We start from the raw sequence: 13,811 nt of genomic DNA on the forward strand, positions 1-13,811 counted from the left end.
TTAATAACTAATCGGTTAAGAAATTCAAAATTATGTGTGAAATTTATTGTGCATATTTTTAATTACATTCAGGAACAAATGTAGGTTGCAAGAGAGTAATCATTCAAGCACGAATTTCAATTTATTAAATAAAATTTGCAAATCTTTATTCATATATGTCGTAAGATAAATGGAACATAGGAAGAAAGTTGAAGATTTAATTAGAAAGATGCAATTGTATAAATTTACAAATCAATGTTCTTAATTACTTTTTTGGGCAAATGAAAATTTTGTAAATTGACGAGACTAATTGTTTCACAATGAAATTAGACAATATAATAAATTTCAGATTTTCGCATAATTAATTGGTACTTTACATGTATACATTTCAAAATCGATACTTTCAACTCGATCCATTTTGATCTAAGTTTTAGAATATTGTTTACAAGGAAGTAAGTATTATTCGAATGAAAATTTTGATTTATTGACTACAATTTGTAAATTTTTTATACATAGATTTTTATAGGTCAAATAGAATATAGCAAAGGAAAGAAAATTGAGGGTCCAATTCGAAGAATGCAATTGTAAAAGTTAATAAATTAACATCCTGAATTAATTTTTTTTACAAATGAAAATTTGTGGATTTATGGACACTAAAATATTAGCGCCACGTAGCGGTGGAGATGTGGAACTAAACGCTATTGCTATTTTTGTCATATACTATTGTCTTCCTTGTCTATCACGTGATATGTATTTGATCTTGTTGAACAGTACTACGTTCCTTGTACATGAAATTGACAGATGGCAGGACCTGGTTATTTCGTAGACTTTTATGGCGGGTAATTTGTATAAATTACCAATTTATTTCCGATTTAGGATACATGTACCGAAAATAGATATGTAATTCACAAACAGTAAGTTTATTAAACTTTCTGTAAGTATACAAAACACTTACATAGAGTACAGTTTCTGTGAAAAAGCGGAGTATGCACATAAAGAATTTATATAACAAAATAAGTATCTAATATTTAAAAAATGGTATTTTGAGAACTGAGTTATAAACATTGTGACATTTTTTTTTTTGTATTTATTAATTCCAATTTTTTACACGTAATTCAGGTTCTAGAATGCTCCAATTTGGCGAATGTTTTTCGTTAGATAACCAATTAAAATCATCGACACAATTCCAGTTATTTATTTTTGGATCAAGCCCAGCTAGATTAAAATGATTTGCTTGATCTTCGTAAGACCAATTATAAGGTGCTACACGTATTTTTGTACAATCTTCTATAATTGATCTACTTGTAACATGTAAATAAATAGTACAATCTGTTGAAGAATGAAGTCGAAGCTGTTGACACGCGAAGGCAAATGCACATTCATTACAGTCGTGTGCAAATACAGATGATGTTACTGGTCCAACTAATACGGTACACTGTTTCAAGTTCACCATGTGTAAAGTACTAGGTGTGCCGTAAATTCGTACTGTACAGTGGATTAAATCAGAAAGTAGAATATCATTTTTATTCACATTTTCAGCATCCAAAATTAATTGTTCATTAACTTTCCCTAGTAACATACATGCACTATCCCCGTATTTACTTGATAATTTATGATTTTGTTTTGTAGACCCATTTACAATTCCCTCTGATATCTTCAAATCTTTTAAACCATCTGTCATATCGTGTGTTTTGTCAGAAGTTTTTTTCACAACTCTTCGATTTTTAAAACCAAACTTCTTTTTAGGTAACAATTTCATTTCTAGATCAGAGGCTTCATTCTCTAATAACTGTAAATTTTCTTGTGCTCTTCTAATATCATACACCTTTAAAAACATTTTTGATTGTGACAAATAATTTTTAAGTGTCTGGATTTCTTTATTTATTTTATCAAATATCCCAGGAAGAGCTGGCGTAGGAGCATTGGGTGCATCATCTAACATTTCTTTAATTTTCTTGCATGATGAATAAAATGTGTCTTTAAAATAACTACTTTGTTCGGATTCAACAGCCAATGATTGCCTTTCTTCTCTCCGTCTTTCAATAATATTCTTCCTTTCACGATCTCTTTTAGTAATACGATCTGGTAAACTACCTTCTATTAGTGTAGGAGAATCCATATTGCACTTTTAATGTTATCTTTCTTAAAATTATGTCTTATATATCATTCAACTTTGTATGTTATATACTTGTCGTCTTCAATAATAAATTTATCTTTACCAATGGTTTATTATAATAGGTTTGCGGATTTTATACTTAAAGGCTTTTAGGTAAAAACTGAAAATATATAAATAATTAATTTATATTAATAAATAAATAATTATCACATAAAAAATTTGTTAAATATTAAGTTAAAAAATCAAAGAAAAATAGAAATAAAAGCTGTTTAGCAAATATTAAAAGAAAATATGTTGGACTAAGATTCTTTAAAAATAATATAGATTATAAATTTTGACAAGAACTGTCAAAGTAGCAATTAATTATAAACAGATCTGTCAACTATATTCTATGTATGATGCTGATCTCAGAGCATACAAATACCTTTTCTTAAGGAGCATCAATTTCTGAAGAGTATTTTAAGCCGTCACTACCTATTGAGAATAGTGGAATTTTCGCAAACTTCATATGATTTAAATTTCATTTTGTTGCTGTTGCCACAGTGTAATATCCTCTAATCTGGTACTTGTGTTACGTACTTTGCTTTCAAGCATATAATAACCGTCCAACAGTAGTGGACAATACTTATACGCAAAATATCTGCAACCTGATATTTATAACGTTCATTTCAATAATTATTTAGATGCATTTACAAAAATTTTACCAAATGTGCGATATGATATATTGTATATTTTTTCAATAGCACGAATGCAGCTAACTGCGATAAATTTAAATTTTCATCATAATGATTTTCGTATGTTTTCTTCATACAATATTCTTATGTATTTTGAAATATTAATTGTTATACAAACTGTGTTAAACTGACAACCGACTGAAAATAACCTAAAATATAAAAGAACTATACGGAATAATATATAACTTTTGTTTACCTTGGGATGTACTTAAGTAATGCCAGAGTGCTACTGATCCAATCAAAGAGAAACATTCAGATATGATTAAAAATTTTATTACAGGAAAAGATCTTCGTGGTGACTTATGAAGCATACTAGCTAACAATATGATTTCCTAAAATGGAAATTATCAATACGGCACAGAACGATATATTTTTCGAGATATCGAAGCACTTCGATAAGCACAAATAAAGCAACCTTTATGCTTTACTCTTGTTATGCAACACTCGAAAGAACAGTTACTCTGTTCGATATAAAGAGCGGAAAATTTAAATTTACATTAAATATTAATTACACCAATGATATATACATGACAATAAAATAAATGTTAGAAGTTATTTATAATAAAAATTACGTCTTTTACAATACGATAGGTGTAAAACTATATGTAAGTTTTATCTGATATATTAAAGAATTTTATTATAATCAAATATACAGCAAGAGACATGTGAGATCGCAGTCTAAAATATCTCCATTGTTTTTAGTGGTATGAAAAATATTTAAAGGAGGAAGCTGTTTAATTTGAAGAGACAAATAATAGAATAATCATTTTTCAAAACTGTATGATATAGATTCAATTATATCAAGTTTAATTATAATAATTAAGTTTCGAAATAAAATATACATTTGAAGTGGCGTATTTGAATCACAATTGAGCTTCTTATCTCATATAAATATGACTTTAAGCAATAAAGTAGTTTTGATAAAATATCACTTTTCATTTATTTATCTGCCCCTCAAATTTAAATATTAATTAAGGTATTTTCAGATCCTCCCTTAAAAATTTTTGTGCATTACCAAAAATAGTGTTCCTATTTTACGTGACCCATCTTATTTATAACATAACTAATAATATTATAATACTTATTTTTGCATCTGCTCATCTATCAGTTATGATGTTATGAAATTGATTGTAAATCTATTAACAGAGAATAATGTACAATGTACAATATAAAAGCATTTTGTTGATTCTTATATTTTAAATGAAGTAATTACAATAGAGAAGTTGTAATAGCAAAAATTTTTGGCCTTATTTAGGCCTTTAAAAAAAAAAAATGTTTTGTTTTGATTACTATATAGTATTCAAAAATTTCATGTTGCACAACGTATTGTAATATGCTTTTTTTCTCACATTTCACTATGAATGTATAAATAAATTTGAAAACATTGATGCAGAATAATATATTATAATAAACTTTTTCCATAACACAACATTTTATGTATAAAATAGCGATATAATTTAATAGTACACACGTTACGTTTAGAAAGTGCAGAGCATTGTACCTATGGAAACAGCCTAATTTAAACATTGTAGAAGAATATTTATTATACAGCTTTTCATACAAAAGCATAGATAAAGTAAGTAAGTGGGAAACGTGTATTTTTAAACAATCATTTAAGAGTGCATTTGCAAGTAGTGTTCTTTATATATATAGCAATAAAAAAATAATTATTAAGATAATTTCTTTCATGATTTGTACAGGAAATGATGTAATTTCATTTTATTTAATTCTTTTTATATATCAAGTATTTAAAGTTAAGCACAAATTCTGTATCAAAATTTTGTTAATATTATTAATGCAAAATTATGATATTAACCTATTATTAAATTTATTACAATTTGTTTTAATCTGTAATAATAGAGTAATATCTTACTAAAACAACTCGTTATATGATATAGATTATATTTTAAAAGATTAAGAAATACATATTCGTTTCTAAAAATAAGAAATGTCCGTTATTCGAAAAATAGGAAATATTCGTTATTATACATACTATGCATAAACAAATTCTTATTCACACATCTATTTGACTCTTTATAGTTTATTTAAAATATTTTCGGATAAATTATAAGTAACACAAGCAATTAATTCACGCATTATTGGTCTCAAATCATACAATTAGTACCTAATATTACGCACTTTTAATATAATGTATCTATTCTAGATATTTTAAGAACAAACACACACTGCTACGATAACAAACGGCAGTTCTTTTGCATAAAACCATATATTTATCATTTTATGTACATACGAAATAAGAAATTAAAATCTAAACGTTTAAGAAATATAGAATAATAATAATGTACATAAGGATTCTTTAACAAGTTTTGCTTCCTTGGTAAGATGAATCATATTATAATCTAATTATATTAGCTGTTCTAATAAACAACTTTAATTGCACTGTGAAAACGCAAATTGTTATGTAAGATATAATTAGTTTATGCTTATGTATTATTATAATTTTTTTTAATTTTGTCAAAATCTCAGTACATATCTGGTCCAAAACTATTTAGAAATCATATAGTATGATCCAACGTACAAGATAATACTGTTCAAAAAGTAGCTATTTCAATTATCCATTTTATAGTTTCTACTATAAATTAAATAAAAAAAAAAGTTTTTTTTTCAACTTTCAAGATTGTATGAAAGATCTTTGCCCCTTATTTACGTCAAATAATTGAAATTTAAATAATTTTTGTATGCAAATTTTTATATTTAATTTGTTGAACATGGTATATTTTGTATATCAAGTTGTCGTACACTAATTTTATAGAAAAAAACGAATTCTAATAACTTTTTTTATTGCATAGAAAAGTAACATCGAAATATTTCAGAATGAATATAAAAATACTTAATTATAAGACAGAATCATTATTACTTTATTAATATTAGAAATGAAAAGAAAACAATACTGTATAAAAGAATTAAGACGAAAAGATATGTAATATTTAAATATTTTTAAGTAAAATGAGTCATTTATCATTTGTTATATTGCAAATTATACCAAATTATGAAAAGATCCTGGAAACTTTTAATTAGATTATAAAGTGCTAAGGCACCACAGGTAAATGCAAATGATAATAGTGATTGGTATCATATTATCTCACTACAATTTTAGGGGCATAAACTACAGACATTTCTTTTTCATGTAAACTTCTCTTGTTATGTAAACGTGTTTATAATATTATTTGTTCTGAATGTATTTGTACACACATACTCTACAACTTCTGATACTGTGAGACCTCCAGTTTGGTTTCATTGTTCAATATCAAATCCAAAGAAAGAACAAAAGAAAGAATTTAATATACATTGTGTTTTTTTTTTATTTATTAGTAAAGAAATCATTTTTAAAAAATGAAAAATGGCAAATTGTACAATTTGCTATGAACAAGACAAAAATTGATATATCACATAAAAATATAATGAACATAGCATTAAAAGATGTTGTAATATTACATATATTCAAAATAACAATTATTCATAGCACATGTTTTTAGTTTTGATTTGTAATTTTTAAATATTATATGTAGTCATAAAAGATGTTATAGTTATTTTGTAATAATAAAACTCAATACTTGTAATAAATGAAATGCGACATGTACAAATATTTGATTTATATTAAGGAACTAATGTTTTAAAATAAATATTCAGAATCTACGTACTTTACCAATATTGTATTAAAATTTTTATGAGCGTGAGAATATTAAGGCAAATATTTATAAATTTTTGACTCAGTACGTATATTTTAATAATGTAAAATCACAGTACTGAATAAAGGTACTAATATCAGGATTCATGCTCAACTTTCACACACAAATCCAGTTTGTTTTTTTATATTAAAATCGTCAAATTTTCAAATTTCTAATTAATCCTGTGTCAAACTGTACGTCTCATAACTGTTTATAAACTTCATAATTTATCTCACTTAGTCATCAAATTATTTACTGAAATTAAATTTCTTTTCTTATAGTACTTCTACATTTTTTATCATGATTTACGACATCTGTATACAATTTGAAACATACAATATCAATGTAAGATGGCAGTTACATATATAGTGAAAAATGAGAATGATATCACCCTCATCAATGATTAAAAAAATTAATTAGAAATTTATTAAGCACGAAATTCTTATTTACAGCTTTTTATTTTTAGAAAGATTAAATTTGACACAGATTTTGTCAAAACAAGGTTTTTTTGATAATATTCTCGCAAAATCACAAATTTTATCTTGCTGCAATGTTATTTACTTTGTTTAATGCTTATTAATGCACATTAATTTTTCTTTTTACATTAATGCTACGACGGAATTTGTTGAATTTCTATTTTGTCATAACTTATATTAATCAACATATTATGCTGTTCTTCATTTTCAAAAATTTATATCTTTAATTCATATTGATAATCGCAATCATTTAAATTTAATTGTTACAGGCAAATGAACCATAAGATTTCATATAAAATTTACTAATAAGAAAAAAATTGATTTTCAAATAACCTAATCATTAGTTCTTTAATTAATTAGCAGATGATGCTAACATGTCTTTCATTTACTCTCAATAGTAGTCATTTACCCAGACTTACAGTACTGAGGCATAAAGACATAGCTGCTGGGGGCAGGAAAGAGTCAGTATGACGATCAATATGACAGTCTTTTGAACACCATGAGGTCATGGGAACACTGATATACTGTAGTGCGCTACGATACCATTTCATGCCATCCACTACCATTTGAAGAATTGCTTTCTAATGGAACTAAAATTCAAACGTATAAATTATAATATAAAATATTAATATCAAATATTTTCATTTAGAAGGATCACTAACATTTTTATTGACAGTTAAGATTAATAAACTTACCAGTCTTGTCGCTATCTTTTTCTGGGGAAGATGATGTAGGTCCCCATATTCTCACTGTGCAATCATCTGATACAGAAGCCATCATTTGATGATATACAGGATTCCATGAAACACAATTTACTGTTCTACTATGTCCTGTTAGAATTGCTATAGGTAATTCTCTTCTGATATGCCACACGTACACTTTAGTATCTATAATAAAATTTAATACAATTGTAGAATTATATATATAACATCATTTCGAAATGATATTATGAGAAGATAAAATATTTTTATTAAATAATTCACCTTCACTGCCGGATGCAATGAAATCTTGATTCACACCACCAAAACAACTATGGATTGTAAAGTGTCCTTGAGTAACACCTTGAAAACGTCTTACTAAACATCTATCTTGTAAGTCCCAAAGATGTACACCCTGATTAGCCACATTAAGAAGTGCAAGTCGATCTGCTTTATTTACACTAAAGGACATCAAAGGATGATCTTCTTGTAATCTGTAATATCAAATTCAAATGTTATTCAATATATGTTTATATTGTACTGTTCATAACAAAATTATGATTTTACATTGTAAAGTCACACAATTCATCAAAATTATATCCTCGAATTCGATGATGCGAATCAGCAGCAAGAACCGTTTTTCCATCATTTTTACACCATAAACATTTTACTCTAACTCCTTCCCAAGATTCTGAGACATTACCTTCTATATCCTAAAATTTCATGTTTAAATATTTAATGTATTATTTCTTTCATTAGACTGATGAAATATAATATGTCAAAAATTAATTGATGTTACAAATTGATAAAATTGTCCACGAAGTCCTCCTGCTACAAATTTACGTGAATCAGGATACCAAGCACAAGCTGTAAGTGAATCATCGGTACTTTGAGTTACTGTTGCCCGTAGTTCATAATCAGGCGGGTCAATACTCCACAGCCAAAGCTCTGGACAATCTTCAGGTCCACAGGCAATTAAGAGACTGCTATCAGGACTCCAAGCAATTAGTGCCACTCCATAAGTATGACCTTCTAATGTTTTTCTATGAGTTACTCTTAATGTTTCCTATTTTTAATAAAAAAGTGGTTAGTTACCAAATACTTGTAGTTTATTATTTCGCTATATTCAATAATTTACTTACTGGATCAACATCCCAAATAATTACAGTCATATCCTTAGAACCTGTAGCTAGCTTACGACCATCAGGAGAAAATTTACAATACCACACTTCATCACAATGATTATTGAGCACCTGTATAGTATGGCACGGGAACTGTTCTTTGCTACAGCTGTGGTCCACAAGCAATGACACATTTTCTAAACTTGTCTAATTTACAACAAATATATAATCATAATTATATTAATAATAAAGCAAGACAAATATTATATAAATTTAAAAATTTAAAAAAAATTTTTGTTTTGTTTCAGAAATATAATTTAGAAGATAGTAAATAGTACCTGAGTATGTGTTACATGGTATGTACACTGTTGATTTTGCATTTCCACAGCTTGACACAAAAGAGAATGAAGGCGACGTGGTGGTAACATAATGGAGGGTGGCAGATATTTCTGTAGTCTGTCCATTAAAGCAGCCCTCGAGACTGCACCTTTGCCATCCCAGCCTGCACGTGTCTGTTAACAAGTGTCTATTTGCTAGTGATCAAATTTTCAGTAACAGGTTAGTTTCAGAATATTTCTATACCCATACAAAATTCAATCTTTGAAAGTTCATTAGTATACAATTAATTAGCAATAAATTATATAATAAGTACTTTACTATATATATTTTTGAAATAGAATGTTACTAGTGAAATACATGTATGTGTATATATATGTATAAAATACCTGTAATTCATCACGTCCACTGCACATCATAAATGCAGACAACTGGTGAACACGACCTGTATTATGTCCTAAAGGTGTGAGTTCATTGCGTAAAACATGCAATGCTTCCAATACTAATCCTTCTTCCAAGTATTCTAAATATTTTTGTTCTAGTAATAAGAATTTCATTTCCTATAAATGGAAAACATCAATGGAATATATGCGTACTCAATCATAGATTCTAAATTTGAAGATATTTACTACTAGACTTTGATTCGCTCCATTTAGAAATGTTTTAAGTTCACTAAGGTCATGTTCTGCTTTCGTCCAGTCTCCATCCATAACATGTTGTCTAAATTTTGCAGCAGCTGGATGATCTAGACGACAACCTGACTCTTGCATGAGAAGATCTGCTGTGCGACTGAAAAAGATATTTCATATTGTCACTTAATATAGTAAAAGACTGACTAATTATTTAATTTTTACTTTTACTTAATTTCATATAAGTCGTAGTTATAATTTTTTTCAACATATTGCTACATAACATAACATGCTGTATAACATAAATATAATAACAAAATATAAATAATGATAATGATGTTATTAATAATAGTAATAATGTATTACAGATACACAACATATGAATACATAATGTACATGCTTCTTTTTTAATGCCTACATTATACAGCAAATATAACTTGCAGATACTGCTGACTATATTTCAAAGTTCTATAATTAGCTTTCTCCCACCACAGAGAATGCAGTCCAGATAGGTTGTGATACAATACTTCAGATAAATGCGTACATACAAAGAAAACTTAACAAAGAAAACCTTCAAGAACAGTTATCAAAAAGGGAGAAATTCATGAAGGTTGAATTATACCGCTTGATAGTCGATTAATAGCAGATACATTATGCAGGTTGCTTTCTCAATTTTAGTCATAACACACATAAAAATATATACTTTGATTTTTTGAAAGCATTCTTTATCAAGGGTTTACAAATATACACAGAAACCAAATTAAGAGATACATACTTAAGCCCAACTGTCTTCAAATGTTGTCCAATGAGTCTGACAATATCTTGATTGGTTTTGTCCATTATTTTCGGCGGTCCCAAATTTTGATTTGTTTCTCCATTAACACCATTGATGTCACTATCCGATTCTGGTATCATGTTGCCATTTGCATGAGGTCCGCCAGAGTCAGCTGTTGAACCATTCTGCTGTAGCCCGGAGGAAATGCCACCGTTTGAAGTCTGCTGTTGCATTACGCTGTCATGCACAGGGAAATATTACCCTTGATGGCAATGGTAGTCCGCAATATTAACAAGCATGTGTACTAATCGGTACATTCTATCTTGACTTAATGTCCCTTGTTTACTTTTTTTTTTATTGTTTTTTTTTTCTATCATAAGAACTTTAAAATGCTATGTTTGTGTACAAAAAATCTATGATTATTCGATGAAAGGATTTCAATAAATAAGAAAACCGCTTGATAGACAGCACATATGAAAGGAATCCGACGTCGATACGTCTTGAGATTCTGCAAGGAAGAAGATACACGTGAGAGCGTCATAACGAAGGGGGTAAGCCCCTTCGTGTGTTGATTACGCGCTCGCGATGATCTAGGGCCCTGATTGAGTTACCGATAGTTTTCCATCTCAGGATCGGTGTGGTGCTCGTCCGCTGGTCGTAGGGTAGTCGGGAGAGAACTACGAGACCTTTTGCACGGTGGCGGAGCGAGTCCACCGTCGTCTGACTCGCTGCTCGAGGCCAGGCTTATGCGCGTACCGCCCCGTTTTTCACACGATTATTGTCCCTAAGATCGTTGGTGGGGCTGGGGCTGGAGCATGCACGCAGCCACGGTTGCGTTGCACGGAAAACTCGTAGCCTCCCCTCTTTTTTTTCTACTTCTTTTCCCGACTAATCTGTATACCGTTTATCCCGTCGGACCTGCTGACCGACGATCAGAAAACGAAGAAAAACAGAATTCTTGCACGCCTGCCAAAACGGATACGAACAATGACTGCTACACAGCTGATACTTGTTTAGATCGTCGTTTACGTCATACTGTGATCTTTGCAGATAGTTCCGTTGACTATGGCGCCCGCTATGTCCGCTCAGAAACGTTGCCTTTCTGAACTTCTAAAATTCCTTTTACTTTGAATTTTCACTGTAAGATGGTAGCACTTACCTGGTGAAATATTATAGCGGGAAATTTGATTTCCTTTTGCATGCTTTAATTGCATGTATACTTCTCGTATAAAGCTAATAAGCAAACGAATCATTTAGTATTGCACTATTAAGTCTTTGATTTCTTTATTCAGCACAAATTATGTCATTAATATAAGTCGTTTTGCTTTAAAACTAATATTTATTATATAAACAAATCTATTATTTATTATTATAAAAAAGTGTACTACAATATATCATAGATATATAATACTGTGTATAAACAAACTTTAATATTTTGATTATTAACAATATCTGAAATATAAAAATATATTTTTTATATATAAATATTGTTAAATATATATTGATATCAAATACTTTCAATTTAACTAACCAATAATTACTTTACAACAAAAGACTTGTAATCAAATAATTCGATATAAAATATTATCGAAACATAGCTTCGATATTTGAAAAACAGATTCGATATGGATCTCGTAACGGATTTTCTCGTAATGAAAGTACATATGTATAAAAATGCATGACAATTTTCGAAATTGGAAAGATATAATTCATTATATTATCGATAAATTTCAAGCAATTTATATGATTCGTGTAAGAGCTTCGTGGGGTAGTAGTCGATTCGACTGTGTTAGGTTAGTCGATTATGGGAAGTCGACGTGTGCCGCTAGTCAGTCAGTCGTCGGCCGCCGGCGCAGTACGTTGTGTTGGTGCTTTATCGAACCTTGTAAGTTTCGTTTTACAGAACTGTGCTCCAAATTTCTACAAGCTTGCACATCTAACAATTATCAGAGAAGTTGGCGAATTCTTTGCGAATGAGAATGCCATTCGTGGTAACGTCAGAATGCGTTTTCCCGCTGTTCGATTAACGTGCGAGAGAGGGAAAGAGGAATTCGTTTCACCCGCGTTGAAGTTCACGTGAGATCACTGAATCTCGTGTAAGCGGCGGCAAACGTGCGATCTGTGTTGTGTTGTGCATTTTATAGTATCCTTACGTAAAAAGTGTTTACTCATTACGATCACCTGTTACGCGTCCAAACCGGGCCCCCTGTGTGTTACGTTGGATTAACCGGATTATGTGCATCATCGGGATGTTCTTTTTGCTGACATAAATCATTGGAAGCTAGGAACGAAAAGAGAGGTAATTTTCTCACATCTTTTTATTTCGTACTCGTGTGATCAAAATTAAACGTTTCATATTGAAATGTTTCGTCACGTCTTTTTTCAAAAAGTCTGTTATTCGCAACTATTGGTTCAAATGGCTAGACGCCATTTTTTAAAAAGGCGGGCAAAATGAAAGTAGAATATATTTATACATAGAGCACATTACTTTTCGATGCGTGTTCTTTGCTTATTCATTAATGAAATATTGTATTTCATCCTACATTAATGATTTCTATGATATCATATTATGGCATCTTGTGAAATTTTTATGTTTCAAAAGTTCTTTCCATGTGCAAGTAGTAGTAATATATACTCATTTCTGTGAAATTGAATATTGGAGCAACTTTTGCTCTCCGATACTACGCGATGCCTTTCGTATTTATTCAGACAAAATTTATTTTCTTTTTCATTATTCCTCATAATTGATCGAAAATATCGATCTAATTTAGGTTAGGGATTATAGCTTTAGGAATTTAAAAAATTTTTATTACTTGCAATATTTATTCGATAAAATTTGAAAAAATCGGGGCAGTAGCTTGAAAGTGAATACTAACGATTCGAATATTAAAGGCGCACACGCGTGTGATTATTTGTCCGTAAAAAATTTTCTATAGCGGACGTATTTTTAAATACACGTAGCGAGTCCATGTATGCACATTTCGATGACCACCGTACGACGGCACGTCGCCGAGTGGAATGAGCGGCACAATTGTAGTGCGACGAAGAAGATTTCCGAGTGCCGACAATGCGATGGTACTGGTAGAAGGGAAAGGTGCGTTGCAACTAGTGATGGCCACACGATTGTTTCCGAAGCAGATTTTAGAATAACACGATATAAAAATTTTAATCATGTTGACAATATTACTCAAATATCAAAGACTGGAATTACATTTTTAGAACGTACAATTCGATGCAATTCGAAATTCGCAATCAAGT

General features: G+C 29.6%; 3 protein-coding genes across 3 annotated transcripts in view; 1 reads left to right on the top strand and 2 right to left on the bottom strand.

Annotated features, from left to right (window-relative positions):
* Positions 1-880: 880 nt before the first annotated feature.
* Positions 881-3,269, bottom strand: LOC122530425 (tubulin-specific chaperone C). Its single transcript, XM_043657356.1, has 3 exons — positions 3,026-3,269; positions 2,520-2,742; positions 881-2,255 (listed from the first exon to the last, which is right to left on the bottom strand). Exon 3 carries the CDS (start codon positions 2,096-2,098, stop codon positions 1,070-1,072), a length of 1,029 nt encoding a protein of 342 aa, XP_043513291.1. The 5' UTR covers positions 2,099-2,255; positions 2,520-2,742; positions 3,026-3,269; the 3' UTR covers positions 881-1,069.
* Positions 3,270-6,677: 3,408 nt separating this feature from the next.
* Positions 6,678-11,608, bottom strand: LOC122530433 (WD repeat-containing protein 26). Its single transcript, XM_043657380.1, has 11 exons — positions 11,165-11,608; positions 10,554-10,790; positions 9,779-9,938; positions 9,539-9,709; positions 9,152-9,325; positions 8,835-9,020; positions 8,492-8,758; positions 8,260-8,405; positions 7,978-8,186; positions 7,690-7,881; positions 6,678-7,584 (listed from the first exon to the last, which is right to left on the bottom strand). The coding sequence occupies exons 1-11, from the start codon at positions 11,176-11,178 to the stop codon at positions 7,529-7,531; spliced, it is 1,812 nt and encodes a 603-aa protein (XP_043513315.1). The 5' UTR covers positions 11,179-11,608; the 3' UTR covers positions 6,678-7,528.
* Positions 11,609-12,365: 757 nt separating this feature from the next.
* Positions 12,366-13,811, top strand: part of LOC122530430 (protein expanded-like) — a 133,074-nt gene continuing 131,628 nt past the window's right edge. The window contains exon 1 of the mRNA XM_043657362.1: positions 12,366-12,852. The gene's annotated coding sequence lies outside the window, so the exon portion shown is untranslated. The remainder of the gene's footprint in view (positions 12,853-13,811) is intronic.

The sequence above is a fragment of the Frieseomelitta varia genome, unplaced genomic scaffold, assembly GCF_011392965.1.
Source record: "Frieseomelitta varia isolate USP_RPSP 00005682 unplaced genomic scaffold, Fvar_1.2 scaffold_342, whole genome shotgun sequence".
Lineage (NCBI taxonomy): Eukaryota > Metazoa > Arthropoda > Insecta > Hymenoptera > Apidae > Frieseomelitta > Frieseomelitta varia.

Bases quoted from the DNA above. Each gene is read 5' to 3' on its own strand.
- LOC122530425 (XM_043657356.1), bottom strand. From the start codon at position 2,098: ATGGATTCTCCTACACTAATAGAAGGTAGTTTACCAGATCGTATTACT.
- LOC122530433 (XM_043657380.1), bottom strand. The intron at 8,759-8,834 runs GTAAGTAAATTA...TATTAAAAATAG, and splicing joins TTATTTGGGATGTTGATCCA to GAAACATTAAGAGTAACTCA. The intron at 8,406-8,491 runs GTAACATCAATT...ATGAAATTTTAG, and splicing joins GTGGACAATTTTATCAATTT to GATATAGAAGGTAATGTCTC.